General features: G+C 54.0%; 1 protein-coding gene across 5 annotated transcripts; it reads right to left on the bottom strand.

The window, feature by feature from the left end:
* Positions 1-5: 5 nt before the first annotated feature.
* RTKN (rhotekin) lies at positions 6-14,786 on the bottom strand. 5 transcript variants are annotated; one of them, XM_060168566.1, is made up of 13 exons: positions 13,214-13,754; positions 12,254-12,680; positions 6,386-6,585; positions 4,557-4,618; positions 4,406-4,459; positions 4,191-4,308; positions 3,765-3,974; positions 2,974-3,068; positions 2,763-2,869; positions 2,420-2,548; positions 1,549-1,717; positions 1,275-1,379; positions 216-698 (listed from the first exon to the last, which is right to left on the bottom strand). In XM_060168566.1, the coding sequence occupies exons 2-13, from the start codon at positions 12,323-12,325 to the stop codon at positions 364-366; spliced, it is 1,656 nt and encodes a 551-aa protein (XP_060024549.1). In that variant the 5' UTR covers positions 12,326-12,680; positions 13,214-13,754; the 3' UTR covers positions 216-363. The 5 variants fall into 5 exon arrangements, with proteins under 5 accessions (XP_060024551.1, XP_060024549.1, XP_060024550.1 ...); XM_060168567.1 differs by lacking the exon at positions 13,214-13,754 and adding an exon at positions 13,037-13,121; XM_060168568.1 differs by lacking the exons at positions 12,254-12,680; positions 13,214-13,754 and adding an exon at positions 14,401-14,786 and having other exon boundaries at positions 6-432.
* Between the last annotated feature and the right edge of the window lie 1,474 nt (positions 14,787-16,260).

Genomic DNA, 16,260 nt, shown 5'->3' with positions numbered 1-16,260 from the left:
AAGGCTGATGTTAAATAACTTTAATGGTCAATGTGGGAGTCACAAGGGAGGTGCGTTCCCTCCCAGGGCTCTTCAGTGCCATCCTCAAAGCTGGTTAGTGCAGGGAGGTAGGGCAGGGTTGGTTCCAGTTTTCTCCCAGGAAGGGCTTAGGGGGTCCCAGCCAGCCCTGGGAATGAGTCCCTCAGCACCATGGCAACCACAGCTTAAAAGGGGCTTCTGCTCCCCCTCCCCAGCCTATCCCCAGTCCAGCAGAGGAAGGGGAGGCCAAGCTGGCCAAGCTGCTACAAAGAGCGCCGAATCCAGAGCCCAACTGCACACAGCTCATCTCCTCTTCTGACCAGATCCTGTTGCCAGTGCACCATCTCACACTGGGGACTGGAGCCAAGTGTCGGGTGGGCCTTTGCTGCAGAGGCCTCTGGACTGTGGGGACCGCTTCGGGGGTAGAGGGGCAACCGAGTGAGAAGCCCCAGGGGAGTGGTCTGGGGGGACAGCATCCAGGGATAACGTTCGGGGTCTCCCGCAGGGCAGGGAATGGGTCTGGGCTGGGGTTGGGGCCACTGAAGCAGGCGAGCAGGGGCCAGACAGGGCAGGCTGGTCTGTAAACACTGCTAGCCAGGGTGGGGGCGTCTCCAGCCTCGTGCCCTCCCGCTGGGCCAGGATGTCTGTCACCGCTGCGATGTCATCCATCGGCTCAATAGCTGTGGCACCGGGAAGGGATTGAGGGGAGGGGGCTAGTCAGAGCTTAGGCCCCAGACCTACTCAGCCCTGAGCACCACCTGTCACTGTAGGAGGAAAGCCAAGCCTGGATCTCAGCTGAGATTGCATTATCCTGCAGGAGCAGCCCTCACTTGGGCCCCCTGGAGTCACAGGTTCTGATAAGACTGGGATATGGGGTGACAGGGTAGACAGGGAGAGGAGGGTGGGCAGAAGTAGGTGAAGAAGCCAAGAAAGAGGAGGAAAATGAAAGCAGTGCCAGGCAAGTGAAGGGTCAGAGGAGGAGACAGGAATCCACATGCAGAAAGGGAGACAGAAAAGAAGAAATTACGGGAAAAAAATCCATGAAATGCATCTGGTTCTGTGGGTTTTTGTTGTGAACTTCGGTGGAGGTGGTTTTAAGAAGAGTTGGAGAAGGGAAAGGAATGCTGGGTGGGACTTGGGTCCCCAGAGCTCTGCCTTAGCCCGAAGTGTGCTTTCTCTCTGTCTCCATTATCTGGGTTCCCTTGAAGCCCCCGACCCAAATTCCCATCAGGATCCCAGAGTGCACTTTCACTCACCCATCTCATGGTACAAGGACCCCTGCTTGGCCAGTACTTGGGGTGGTTTCCGAGGAGCAGGGGTTTCAATTTTCATTATTTCATCGCAGCACTGCTTCCACTGGCCTGCAGGGAGGGCATTGATTGGGGTGGGTAGGGGGAGGACTGTGAGAGGGCCAGGCTACCCTCTCCCCTGCTACATTCCTTTCCACACATTCTTGAAACAGAGGCCTCTGGTAAAAGTAACGATCCACAGTCCCTCCTGAAGGTTCAATCCAGCCCCCCCCCCTCTTACTCATGTCAAAGAAAAGCTGCCACAGAGCTTCCATCCAGCTCTGCAGGGCTCCCCGACTCTCTGCCTGAAGGGTGTGTGTCACCTCATCCTCCGCATACTGGTTACTGATGCTCAGGGTGAAGGGCCGGCCCGCTGCCTGGTCCAGCTCCCCTGCCCGGACTCGAGTCTCCTGCAGGAGAAAGACAGGATCTGCTTCCACCACCTTCACCTTGGTCACAGAAGTCAGCAGTGACATCAGGCAGGCTTGGTCATCCCTGCCTTAGAAGGAGGAGCTTGTGGGGCCTTCAAGAAGCCCTCTCATTTGCCTCCTACTGACCAGAGTGGAAAGAAATAGCAGGAAAGGAAGGGGACGAGACAGGTCGTCCTTAGGAAAAGAGGAGCAGACGGAGACAGGGAAGGAGGGGTTGAGCGAGGCAGGGAAGGCAAGGAGGCAGGCAGGAACAGGAATGCCGAGGCCTGAGGTCCCTCAGTACTTTCATAAGTCGGCAGGAATGCTAGCAAAAGGGCTAGGAAACAAAGAGGGTCCTTGGACTTGGGTTGGGAGAGAAAACCAGGAAACGGTGAGGGAGATGCAGATTGAACCTGAGGGGAAAGATGGAAGGAGGATGAAAAGTCCTAAACTGGCTATAGAACCCTCTCTGAGACTTGGCAGGGTCTAAGGTTGGTGAGTAGAAGGGACGATCATTTTCCAGTGATGCTGGTTGGGGAGAATATGGTCCCAACAACCCTGGCCCTGAAGCTGGGTGTGGTGCTGTTTGGAACAGGAGGCTAGCTTTGATCCCTTTGAGGTCTGTGCCCACCCTCCTGGGGCCTGATGGAGAGGCTCCCGAACCCTGCCACCTGGGTGGCTTCACCACCAGGGATTCATCACCTTGTTGATCGCAATAGTAAACAGCGGCTCCTCCCCAGTGTCTGTGTCTTCAGGTTGCCGGTAACAGAAGAGGTTTGTGCCTTTCAAGACTCCATGCACTCGCACCCAGTCCTGCAGCTCCCCAGTTTGCTGCATAAATGACTCAAGGTTTCCTAGGGGAATCACACCCCCAACACCCTTCTTCCCAGCCCCCCACAGAGAAACTGCTCCTTTCTGCCCACCCTCCTCTCGTCTTGCCATGCCCCTCCTTCCTCCACCCAGATCTTGCTTTTTCAATAGTTCTTTGATTCCTGGCTTTCCTCTGCCTTCTCCCTGTTCCCTTCCACTCCTCAGGGCCCCTCACCTGCACCCTGAGGGTACCACTTGCAGTAGGCTGAGTCATGCAGAAAGGCTGAGCCACCAGACGGCAACACACGCTACCATAAAGGGGCAGCCAGGCGGGGTTCTCCTCTGGGGTAGGAGGAAGCGCAGGGTGAGGGTGGGGAATGTGAAGGGGACCATCCAACGGCCCCTCTTCTCACCATCCAGCATCCCCCACATACACACATACTCACCATGACTGGCGAGGGTCAGGTCATGTGTGCGGAACCCATCTTGCACTGCTGCCAGGGTGAGTGTGGTATGAGCCAAGAGGTGGTAACGAGGACCACTACAGGACAGAGAATTGGGCAGGAGCCTAATGAGGGGCATGTTGAATGGCAGGAGCTGTAAGCTGAGCAGGTCTGCCCCATTGTTCAGGCTGCCCCACAGAAAACTAGCTTGTCTCCCCCACAGGGGTTGGAACATTTACTGCGCTCCTGCTAAGTGCCGGGGCCTGTGCTTTAAATATGTTATCCCACTGTGTTCCCACAACAGCCCTGAGGCAGCTTGAGGCTTAAAGAGGTTAAGATATCTGCCCATAAATATAGCTTAGAGTTGGAATTTGAATCTATATCTGTCTCCAAAATAAGCATTCTCTTCATTACCTGGAAGGTTTTCAAACTGCTGCTCAGAGACCCAGTGGTTCCACTAGGTGCCTCCAGGTTCCTGTAGGCAACACCACAGGACCCAGGCTACCCTGCTTCAACCAGGGGCACTCTGTTCTATCCACATAAGATGTATTTGCTGCTGCCAAAAAGTGATGACCCCAGAGCCTAGCTCTTCCTGCATTCCTACTGCTCTTCTCAGTTGGCTTGGGGTACAAGCCCTGAGGTACAAGCCAGAGTGCCTCCCAGCTATGTGACCACTGCTTATTCATATCTGTCTGCATGTCCTGGCAGCAGTGCAAAATAAGTTCTGCATGCTCAACACAGCTCAGAGGTCACCTGTGGCCAGCTGAGGGCAGTGGGGGAATACAGGGCCTTACCCAACAGCCGGGGTGGGGAGCAAGATGGGACTGCTCCCTGAGCCCCCAGCTGTCTCCAGAGATGCCCGCACACGCCTCCCCGAGGAGCGGCCCAGCGAGCTGCTGAGTTTGGTGGCAAGCCTCTTGGGGGCTCCAGCCAGGGCCCCCTCCTCTTCCACGCAGGCCCCATACAGCTCCAGCCGCAGTTCAAAGTCTGGCCCTGCCTCGACACTATAGGAATATGGGAGGAAGAGAGGACAGGAGGATGGTCTGGGGAAGTGCTGTGGTGGAGGATGGATGTCATGCAAGTACAGGACAGCTCCACAGGGAAGGCCCATCTCCCTTCCTCCCTCTCCTCTCCCTCCCCTCCCCTGTGGCTACCTCATCCAAGGATTCGAGCAGAGTAGAGAAAGGTGGGAGCCATAGGGATGAGGTACTCATACTCACAAGAGCACGTTGTTCTGAAAGGAGATGTCTGTGAGGGTCCTGTCCACCAGGATCATCTCCGTGTCCTGAATGTGTTCCCCTATCTGCAGCAGCAAGAACACAGCCCAACGGTGCAGGTCTGGGGACAGAGAGCAAAACTGGTAAAGATGTGCCCCACAGGGACCTCCAATCTCAGGGTCACTCCCTTAAATTTGTCCCACGTGTGTGGAACTCACCGCCTTTGTTCTTGAAATATTCTGTGTCCTTCCACATGAGTGGAATCCGGAGATCTAAGGGGCAGACGGATAGGAATAGATGTTGAGATGGGGCAGGAGATCTTATCATTGGGCAAAGAATGCCAACATCTGGGGTAGTTGTGCTTCTTACCAGAAATGCAGACCTGGCCACGGCAGGGGGAGCGCTCAGCGGGCGGCCCACTGTCAGAAGGCCTGTGGGCAAATCACAACGTCCTAGCCTGGCCTCTTGACACTATTCCCCCTGGCTCTGGTTCCCAAGGGCTCTAGGACACCCCTGGCCCAGGACCCAGCTGCCAGGTCCCAGCCAGGCTGACATGGCAGGGCTGAAGGACTGTTAGGGAGAGTTGTCAGTTGAACCCAGGAGGTTGCTGGGCTTGGGAATGTTAGAGGCTCTTAGCTCACACACACAGTACAAGCTCAGGCCACCCTCCGCACAAGCACCCTTCCTGACCACCTCCCCAGACTCCTGCCAGGGAGAAGTGGGGCTTGAGGACACAGGTGCCCACAGAGAGAGACTCCCTTTTAAGGACTCTTCTCCATTAACCCCCAGGCTTGGAGGAGTTTGCAGGCTTTGTTTTTAACAACAAAGGAGGCTGCTTTTCTCCACCATCTCATCACTTCAATAAAGGAGGGTACTGGATCAGTCAGAAAATCAGGAACCCAAGTAGGGAACATTTGTGTTCCATTTACTGCAAATCTCTCTCCATCCTCCCCCTCAGCTTTGATTTCTCCTCTACCCTTCTGGCTAGATGGGCCGAACCTTCCCAGTGCCCCAAGTTCCCCAGTCCCCCCCCGCAGGGGGGACATCGGCCTTCCTCCCCTCCCCGCCCATCATTAGGACTCACCGAGCTTGTGTCCCTCTCCTAAGGTGATGGCCAGCTTATCCATACTAATTTATAATTCATTATAATGAAATTAGTGACTTAGCCTTAAACTAAATGATGTGGCATTGATGGCAATGTGTTTAGCTGCCAGGGACTTGGGGTGCACCTCAGATCACACTGTATGGGCTGTGTGGGGACTTGGGCAGGGCAGAGCCTGTCAATGGCCGCCTCTTAAGAGACAGCAAACTCACAGTAGAAGGTGTCCCCATGCCTGCTTGCTCTTCGTTTAACTTTATGGAGCAGCCTTCCCCTGGTGTCTTCATGGGTGCACTCTGGAGGCCTCCTGGCAACCTCTCCTTGTGTCAGCCTTCATGGATGAGCTGGGATGACACTATGTCGGTGAGGGGCCTGGACCTTCTCCCCACTCAGCCTTGTGGGATCAAGCAGGTTACTTTGCCAGAAGCCAGTTTTCCAAATGACCAGTTCACCAAAAATGGTCAGTTCTCAGAACGATCAATTTGCCAAATACTTTTTCCCACATTTTAGTTTTACCAGAGCATCGCCTCAACCATTTCACTACAGATTTGTCAGATCAGCAGTCTAATGCCAGTGTAGGTTGTGTTTCACATCGAAGAGTGGAGTCCTTTTAGTGCACAATCTAATTTATGTGAGTGGGTAGGCTTTCCCTCAAATTTTTTTTTTTTATTATTTCTTTTCCCAATCCCTGACTAATGAGGCAAACCCCAGGTACAATGAACTATGGTCAGTTACAGTAAATTGGTCATTTAGCAAATTGGCCATTTGGTGAACCAGCTATGAGAAAATTAGCTTTCCAGAAGCCAGCCAGCCAGACTCATCAGATCACAGGCAGGGCTTAGCAAATTAGCACTTTTGCATGACTACTCCTCAGACTGCCAGCCTTTCACCAGATACACTGGCTTTCCTGAGCCAGTGTCTTGCAACTCACTAGTGCACCTCTGGGCAGCACACTGTGGTGGTAAAACACCAAGGTGTCTTCTAGGACCCTGGTAAGTCTTCACCAGGAAGTCATCTTCAGGGTGCTCCATACTCCATACTCCATAAACACACACACTGCGCCACTACTCCCATAAAGCCTCGCTTCCCCCCTGCTCACCGCCGGCCTGTCTTCCTCAGCACCTGCGCCTCCTTGCGCCGCTGCAGCTCGCCCATGTAGCTGAGGATGCGGCTGTTGCACACTAGCAGGCTCTTGGTGGCTTCCAGAGCCTGCTCTCGCTGGGAGCAGGCCGCCAGCAGCTTGCAGGTCCCTTCCCTCATCCGGATCTCATGGTCTAGCTTTCTTTGCAACTCTGTGTCCTAGCCGGAGTGTGGATAAGGATGAGAAGGAAATGTCAATTGGGGGACAGGTTGAAGCACCCTTCATTCCCAGGTGGACTGTGGTCCACGAGAAACTGACAAGAAACTTATGCTTCAGGCAACTAAAGGTCAAGGGTTGAGTCTCAACCTCAGCAGCCCACAAATAACCAGAGAGACTTTGTTAAAATTTATACTCCCTCTAGGAGTATAAATTTTTTTCAGCCTCTTTTGAGCGCAATTTGGAAAAATCTGTAAAACCTACAAATTCACATATCCTTTGATCCAGCTATCCAACATCTAGGAGTTTATCCTACAGATATAGTTACACTTGTGGGCAGAGCCATATTCATTGCAGCATCATTTTAAAACACCAAAATTAAAAGTCCTTCAATAGGGCATTGGTTAAATAAGTTATAGCACATCTATACCATGAAATATGGACTATTGCAGACATTAAAGAGTAAGATAGACATGTGCAAAAATGAAGCGATCTTCAAAGTATATGAAGTGAGAAAAGAAAGAACAGCATGCTACCATTTGTACACGATATATATATATATATATATATATGCATATACATATCGATAGACATGCATAAAATAGTAGTGGCTGTGGGGCTGGGAGCCAGGAATGGAAAATCAATTTATGATACTTTATATATATGCTCCTTTACTACTGTACTATTGGAAATTGTGTTACCTTTTAAAAAATTAAATCTTCTGAGTTAAAAAAAATAATAAATCACGAGACCCCACCTCAGAGTAGCAGAATAAGAATCTCTACGAGTGGGGCATGTGCATTTTTTGGAAAATTCCCCAAGTGACTCTGAGGTGCAGCCCAGGCTGAGAACTACCACCTAAAGGGAATGGCCACAGATAGTAAAGGCCATCCTGGCTTACCCCAAAGACTCAAGTGATGAGAGAGGACATTTAGTTGGCAAGGGGTCAGTGGAGAAGGAGCATACCGCCTACAGTGTTCATCCATGCTGCAGAGAATGCAGTACACACCCCAAATTTGGGCACCTGCCATCTGCTGGCCCTCTGAGTCTGGGAGGTAAGGACAGAGGCAAGGAATGGGGATGGGAAAACAGGTAAAGCAAGTCAGGAGTGAGTAGGCACTTAGCACAATGCCCAATGCACAGCATATGGTATGCATGGGGCGGGGTGCTTATTTTAACGATGCTACTTCAGCCCAGTAGCATTCACCCAATAACACTGGAGCATCCCTGTGCTGTCCGAAGCTCCATATTTGAGATCCAGCTGGGAGGTGAGAGATGCAGACGTTAATGGCTGCTCCGTAAGTGCCACGTCTTGGCACACACACACTCACGGGAAACAGACCCTATTTGTTTCTGGCTGAGGTGATGGGGAAGGCTTCAGAGAAGAGGTGGAAGACTAACCCTATTACAGTGTACAAATCAGAAGGCAAGCCAAGTGGAGTCACAGGGTTGGAAGAGGAGGATGAGTGTGACTGCACAAAAGCAAAACCTGTCTTCCCCCTCACACCAGCTCTTTTCCACACTATGTGCCCTTGCTTCTTTCCTGATGACTCCAGCCTTCAAGTCTCCAAGACCTCAACACCCTAAATTCCTGCTTCCGGGAATTGCCTTGTCCAGCCTCCCTGCTGATTCTTCCTTCCCTACTTGAGCTGGGCCAGACTTTCATCACGTCTCACCTCATCTCATCACCCTCACTATCCACATTTCCCTTCCTGACCCTTCAGAAATAGGCCAACCGGGTACTTACGCCGCCTCCACCAGGAAGCCCTCTCAGACTACACAGCTGCCCCTACCCCCACCATGACTGCCTGCACCAGGGTCCCACCTCTGCTACGGTTTGCTGCTTGCCAACCCCTATCCCATTCTGCATCTAGCTTCTACCACAAACACCCCCAAACAGGTGAGGGGGGTGGGGCCGAGCAGCGTCCGCAGGGCACCTCCTGACTAGCCTTTTGGTCCCGGCCCTAGCACTCACGAATTCTTCCCTAGCCCCGTCCATTGCACGTGCGGCGCAACGCGGGCATTGTCCCTGGTCCGGGGAGCCGCCCCGCCCGCAGAGAGAGCCGATGACATCATCTACCAACTGCCGCGAGAGCGGCCGAGGGGCTCCGGGACGCAGGCGGTCCCTCAGTCCCTCTGTGCGATTGGCCCGGTTAGGCTCCAGGTGGTGCTAACCACAGAGACCTAGTCGCGGAGGAACGGTACCTCCGGGAGCACCGGCCTCACTCTAGAAAGGGCTCCAGGCTCCGGAGCTGCCGGAGGCCAGGGGGCCCCTCCGGGTTGCAGTTGCCCTCCAGGATGACTCCTGGCCCGGGTGCATACGGGAGGGAGATAGTGTATACATCGGAATAACTGGGGCTGCAGGGAAGTCGCTGTATCCAGCCTGGATGAGTCGGACTGGGGGTGCAGACACCCTGGCTACCACTCTCCCCCCATGCACTCGGGTCCGAATCCATTCTCCCACGGCCCTCGGTGGACAGTGCCATAGAAATCTCCCACCCTTTAGGCAGAGCACCTCGGGAATCCTGACGCAGGCTCTGGATCCCGGAGCTTCACCCCCATCTCCGTACCTCAGGTATAGCTCCATGTCGCCCCCCTCCCCACCCACACACCCTCTCTTCCCAAGCCGGCAGTACTTTCACCAGACTCCCCTGGGAAAGAGCCCTAAGCTGAACTCCGCTCAGGGCCCAAGGGGCTGAAGGAGGATGAGTCATGGGCAGAAGCCCCAGCACACATTAGGCCCTCTCTGGACATCCTTTCCAGTTCCTCCCACTCCCTTCTATCTCTGACTTCCCTCTCTGCTTCTCATCACCTTATGTTCCCTTTAGAATCTCCACCAGGGCTAAGTTCAAATCCTGGCTTAGGAACTTGACTAGCCATGAGAACTTAACCTCTGGAGCCTCTGTTTGTAAACTGGGGGTGGGAGGGTGTGGTAATTCCACCTCCTACTGTTTGAGGATTAAATGGGAAAGTCTAACCCCTACCTGGGCCCAGCACTCCCACCTTCCCTTTAATTGCAGCTTAAGTTGCCTCCTCCAGAAAGTCTTCTTGAATTTACACTTCCATGACTACCTCTCTTGCTAATCCCTGAAACATCAATGGGATGGGGGTTGGGGAACTGCTGAGCTTCCTGGAGAAAGAACACAGCACCCTCAACCAACCCAAGACTGAATGAGAGATGATCAAAGTGAAATCTAAGCCCCCTCCTCTTCCCCAGAACTTGGGCAGAGCTCCTATGAAGAAAAATTACATGGAGGGGGAGGCATGCAGAATTCGAACATTTAAATACCTAGACCAGCCATGGCCAATAAGATCTTCTGCAATGATGGCAATGTTCAGCAGCCATCTAGCACATGAAATGTGGCTAGAGTAATTAAGGAACTAAATTTTTTATTTTATTTCATTTTAATTAACTAAATTTTAAAGTTAATAGCCACATGTAACTAGTAACATGGACAGTGCAGAGGACTAGGGATGGCAAATAGGTTTTATTTCATATGCCAACAGAGGACAATATGTAGTGTCAGAGTCCCAATGGGATCCTTGGGCACCTTTCTCCATTTTAGAAAAAGATGATCCTCTCCAGGCAAACAAATTAGATAAAGGTGTCCCCTCCTCACACCACCTGAAACCAGACCAGGACTCCTGCCACTATGCAGTGCCCTTATGAAGGACACAACCTGCATAATTTATGCCAAGGTTGAGCTGAGAAAGATTGTGAGGCCATGCGTGGATTTGTTGGTGAAGACTGCCATGATTGACTCGTAATGTCTATCATGATCTAGGGAGTGGGGACCCGGTTGAGGGTACAAACACATGTGCAATAAATTCCCCTTCTGAGCTGGACTCTCTACTGTCCTGCCTCTGACCTCCCTTAGCAGCAACACCCTGCCTGGTTCAGGCAGTCACTTCCTCAGCTTCCTCTCTCTTCCCCATCTCAGTAAATGACCACATCGCCCAGTTGCTTAGCCACACACCAGAGAGTCATCCTGGAGCCCTCTCTTGGCCGCACCCACATGTCCAGTACGTCAGCAAGCCCTGTCAGATCTACCACCATCATCTGAAATCCACCCCCTTCTCCCTATCTCCACCAAGAGCGTTTAATCCATACCACCAGGTTCACTCCCCTAAGGCTATAACGACCTCCTAGCTGGTGGTCTTCTGCTATTCGTCTGGCCAACCCTTCTCCCTCCCACCCCCCACCCCTGCCTAGCCTATTCCTTTCAAACACAACAGCCATCATTTTAAAACATTAGATAAGTTGTCCCCCTGCTTAAAACCCTTCCATGAGCCAACATCACACTTAGAGTAAAATCTAAATGCCTTGTCACGGACTACAAAGCCCTGCATAATCTGGCTCGCACCCATCAGCTCGACCCCAGCTATTATGTTCCAGCCCCACTGGCTCTCCTTCTTCCACAAACATATCACCATCATCCTCATTTAAGAGCCTTTTGCCCTTACTATGCCCTCTGTCTGGAAAGCCCTTCCTCCCACCTTTACATAGCTTCATATCCTTCTGGTCACAGCTCAAAGAGCTCACAGAGGCCTTCCCTGACTCCTACATCTAATGCTGCCCCCCCTACCCGATTTTTATTACACCCCCCCGTTTTCATCATAATTTCACTATGTGAGATTATTAGTTTGCATGCTTCTTGTCTGTTCCCCCAGTAGAATGGACCTTTCCTGTTTTGTTCACTGAGGTATCCCAAGATCTAGAAAGAAGCTGACATATAGTAGGTGTTCAATAAATGTGATTAAGAATAAATAAATGAGGGACATCCCCGGCAGTCCAGTGGTTAAGACTCTGCCTTCCAATGCAGGAGGTGTGGGTTCGATCCCTGGTCAGGGAACTAAGATCGCACATGCTGTGGGGTGCGGCCAAAAACTAAAAAAAAAAAAAAAAGGACTTCCCAGTTGGCGCAGTAGTTAAGAATCTGCCTGCCAATGCAGGGGACACGGGTTCAACCCCTGGTCTGGGAAGATCCCACATGCCGCAGAGCAACTAAGCCCGTATGCCACAACTACTGAGCCTGCGCTCTGGAGCCTGCGTGCCACAGCTACTGAAGCCTGCGTGCCTAGAGCCCACGCTCCGCAACAAGAGAAGCCACAGCAATGAGAAAAGCCTGTGCACTGCAATGATGAGTAACCCCCCGCTCGCCGCAACTAGAGAAAGCCAGTGAGCAGCAACAAAGACCCAATGCAGCCAAAAATTAATTAATTAGCTAACTAATTTTAAAAAAATAAAATAAATCTATTTAAAAAAAAGAATAAACAGCTCCCTGCCATCTTCAGGGCCACAGAATCCTGCCCTAGAGTCCTCTTCCCTTTCTCTGGTAAGACCATCTCCTTCCTGCAAACCTCTCACATTGAACTCCCCTCTTCTTCCCATACCTAAAAGGAGCCCTCAGCCCCAGAACACACATCCACACCAAACCACAGAGCTTCCAGAAATAGGTGTGAAGACCCTGTTGCCAACACAGTACTCTAATTGGCAGAACTGAACCTGGGTCCACACGGAGCACCCAACGAAGGGCTTACAGAACCGCCTATCCCTCTCCCCACTTGGAGCAGACTCTGCTCTCCCTGCTCAGCCCCAGCAGGAAAGGGCAGAGCAGAGATGGGCTGGGATGCTGTGGAGGAGGTGCACTCCAGGGGTGGGGGCGTTACCTCCAGGCTGAGCGCCATCTGCCGGATGTAGAGCATATTCAGGTCCTCCAGGATGTGCAATCTGTCCTGCATCTCTGTGCCCCCCAGGTGCCCCTTCCCTTGTTGACCCCTCAGAAGGGTGGGGCGAGCAAGCACCACGGTGCCCCACAATTCCTCCCGCTGCTCCCCTGGTCTTGAAAGAGGTGGGCAGTTCTTGGACAGAGGGCAGAGGCAGCCCCTGTCCCTCTTGCACTCCCGTTAGACCCCTCTGGCTGCTGTGACAAACTTTCCTTGCCTACCGCTGTTCCAGGGCCCTGATGGGAGCCAGGCATGGAGGGAAAGGAAAGCGAGGTGAGGATGAGCAGGGTCCCCGGAGAGGAGGCCAGCTGCAGAGGGGACTCTGGGCACAGAGTGTCCAGTCTTGCTTTGGTGGCAGCTGTTCTCCCAGCTGTGGAAGAAAAAGGCTCTTTCATTCCGACTCTGGCCCCTCCCCAGCCCCCGCCCACATCCCTGGCCTGGTGGACAGAGAATCTGTGTGCGGTAGGGTGTGAGGGGCAGGCACAACTGGAAGGGGGCAGGGAGGGGACACTTCATGCAGGTTCTACAGAGTCGTGGGGTTTGTCAGGAGGTTGCTTTCTGAAAGGGGTTCTGGCTTAGTTTGAGGAAGAAGAAGGATAACGGTGAGGACCTTATTGAGTGAGCCCAGGGAGTGGGACAGAGGGGTAAATGCGGCTCAACCCCCAGGGCCACCTCTTCCAACTTGGGGCCCCCATCCAGCCCGCCCCACCCTGGGTTCACAATTACCTCGCTTTTCCAGCAGAAGGGAGGAGACGGAGGGAGAAAGGCAGGGGTGTGCCTAGCTGCTGCTGCCCCCGCTCCCCTCTGCGGGCCCCTTCCCTTCCAGACAGGAAACCAGCCCCGATTCCCAGCCAGCTGCAGCTTTGCCACCCCCCTCCACCCCAGGCCCACGGAGTCACATACCGCTCCGCCGGGTCCCAGCGGCTCCGCCCCGGCTCCTCCGCTACGGCCCCCAAAAGGCCGGGCTTACCCCCGGCTCCTCCGCTACGGCCCCCAAAAGGCTGGGCTTATCCCGGGGGCGGCCCCAGCTCACAGGCCCCTCCTCCGGGTCCCTGGGCCTGCCCCTCACTCCCCCACACTGGCCCCAGGCGGCGTTGCTTATGCTGGACCCGACAGAGGTCCTCTCCCCGAGGCCCACTAGCTTCAAAGTCAACGAAGGCCCGGGACACTGGGACACCGGTGTGAAAGAGCCTTTGTTCTGGGCAGGCTGTAGGGTAAAGTGCAGTTCTGGGCAGGCTGTAGGGTAAAGTGCAGAAGCCAGGCCTGGAATCCCGGCAGGGAGGAGTGAGGAAGGCCCTCTCACTTAACCCTTTCCAGGCCAAGCAGGAAAGGAGAGCTGACCTTGGGGATAGCCTCTGCTGTAGCTACTCGCCCTGTCAGTCCTAGCTCAGCCCCACATCTTTCAGACCCTCCTGAGCCTCTTTAGGGAGTTACAGGTAAGGCTCAGACCTGAGCAACGTGTAGAGTGGTGGGCCGAGGAGGCAACTGTAGAGGCTGGACTCCTCTTACGCCCCAGGAAAGGAGGCTGAAAGTTTGAGTGCGGGAAGTAATCCCAAATCTTTAATAAGGAACCCCCTCACTCCCGATTCTCCCAGCCACAGAGGAGCAGCTGGGGAGGGTTTCAGCGAAGGGGGCAGACCGGCGGAGAAGTCAGGATTGATGATGGAGGCTGTCCCAGACGGTTGAGACAGGTTGTGGGTTGCGGCTGGAGCCCAGGGAAGGAGCGGGCGCCCAGGCCAGGAATCTGTTAGAGCCCGCCTGGTTGCACACCGCCCTTTGCTCCGGGATGCCGTGAAGGACCGGGGTAAGGCACATTTGGGGAATCGAGCCTAGGGCCCCTTAAATTGAAGCCAACCCGAGGTTTTTCCAGGCGGAGGCAAATCATCCCAACTGGGCCAGGTAATGTCTGGGGTGGCACGGTCCGATTAACGTGCAGACGGTCCGCGCCTGACTTTTTAAGTCAACAACTACTAGTTTGTACCAGACCCGCGGCGTCTCCGCCCCTCGGCGCGCGCGGGCGGGGCGGGAGGCCCAGGCGGCCCGGGCTGCGGGAGCCCGGGGAGGGGAAGGCAGGGACGCGGGTCTCTCACCTCCGGTGGGTCGCAGAAGAGGCTGAGTCGGAAGCGGCCGCGTTTGAACTCCATCTCCAGGGCAGAGCCCCTGGCTACGGTGACCCGGCTCCGATGGTTTCGGGAGAACATGCTGGCGGTCCCCCGCCTTTGCCTGCCCTCTGCACTCCCCGCGCTGCCCGGCCCTGCCTTGTCTCGTAGGCTTCTGTCCCTCGCCTACCGCCAGCTAGTCCGGCCGGGAATCTCCCACGGCCCGGTTCCCAAACTCCGCCCCCGGAGACGACACCTGGGCCGGGCAGGGCGCGGCACGCTCTCCCTCCACTCCAAACCCCCGCCCCCGCCAAAGGCCCTGCCCGCCGGGCCAGTCCCGGTCCCCAAGCAAGCCTGACCCGACAGCCGGGGCACCCTACACCTCGCGAGCACTGAGGCGGGGCGTCGTCCCTTCCTGCCCGGGTAGCCAGCGCCTCACCTGGGCATGGGGCGAGCCCAGAGAAGCCCCGCCCCCTGCCGCCCCCACTCGGCTAGCCAGACTCCCTGCGCGCGGAAAATCCCGGGGCCCAGGGATCGCCGAGAGGCACACAGCCCGGCCTTGGGATGGCGCCCAATCTCACCTCTAAGCAGCTTCCGAGGCGACTGTTTCAACTTCCTACAGTCCCAAATGTCCTTTCTTCGTCCCCCTACCCACTAAAGCTCCCCTCCGTCCCTAGTGGCCGCAGTTCACGTGTCTGGTAGCCCTGTTCTGTTACTTACTAACCGTGGATCCTTGGCTCTCTCACTGAACTTTCTGAGCTTCAGTTTTCTTACTTGTGCAATGGGGATACACTAATTACCTCCACTCCTCAGGTCGCTATGAGGATTACATATGAGAATGAGTGTAAAATGCCCAGCATAGTTCCTGGCACAAGACAAGCACCCCGTAAGTGCAGCTATGAAGAAAAACGACCAGGTAAAGCACCTTTGTGCCCTTGGATGGGGCACCAGTGACCTCAGCTCCCTGGACCCAGACTTTAAGTGCCTTAAGAGGGTGAGGATATCTATGACCTCATATGGGCTCTTAGCTGTTTTGCTGGGTCGCTGAGACAGGGTTAGGATTCACAGCTTCTGCAGAAAAAGGGGCCACCCCCAGCCTCCTGGGACAGAAGGAAATGGCAGAAGATTAGCTTGCTGACCACACGTGAGGAGTTTTCTGGGGACTTATGAACTTACTGGGGAGAACTCGAGAGAGAGTGGGGCTCCTTCACAGCCAGAGCCGGAGAAATACCAGCTTATAGCTTTAGAGAGCCCAGGTTAGAACTGCTCTGCTATGACAAATTACTCAACATTCTTTTAGAAAACCTGACTTAAAATTACTTTGGCAAAAGGGGAAATATATGGCTTAAGGAACAATAATATCCAGGGGTCAGGCTTTAGTTGTGGCTTGACCCAGGCATTCAGCATCACAAGGATTCCATCCCTCTCCTTCATCTGGCTCTGCTTTCCTCCATGTTAGCTTCACTCTCCACAGCATAGCAAGATTGTTGCCAAAAATTCTGGGTCTATAATATTTTCAGACTTAAATTCAGCAGAAAAGGGAACATCTGTTTCCTGAAGCTCCTACACATGTCTGGAATTCACTATGGGCCATTTGGGATGATTTATCCATCTCAAACCAATCACTGTAGGCAGAGGGGTGGCCAGACCTGAACCAATCACTGTGGCTGAGGAGGATTCTATTTGCCAGTTGGCCAGGCCTAGGTCACTTCCCACTCCTGGAAACCAAATGGAACCCAGTGAGCTGGGAGAGAGATGGGGGAGGGAGATATGGTTTCTGAAAGACTGTTCCAGGTACTACTACCAGAAGGTGAGGGAATGGATGCTGGACAGGAAAAACAACAAACATCC

The sequence above is a fragment of the Lagenorhynchus albirostris genome, chromosome 13 (genome assembly GCF_949774975.1).
Source record: "Lagenorhynchus albirostris chromosome 13, mLagAlb1.1, whole genome shotgun sequence".
Lineage (NCBI taxonomy): Eukaryota > Metazoa > Chordata > Mammalia > Artiodactyla > Delphinidae > Lagenorhynchus > Lagenorhynchus albirostris.
Note: the sequence above shows the minus strand (reverse complement) of the source record. Positions and strands in the feature narration are given on the sequence as shown.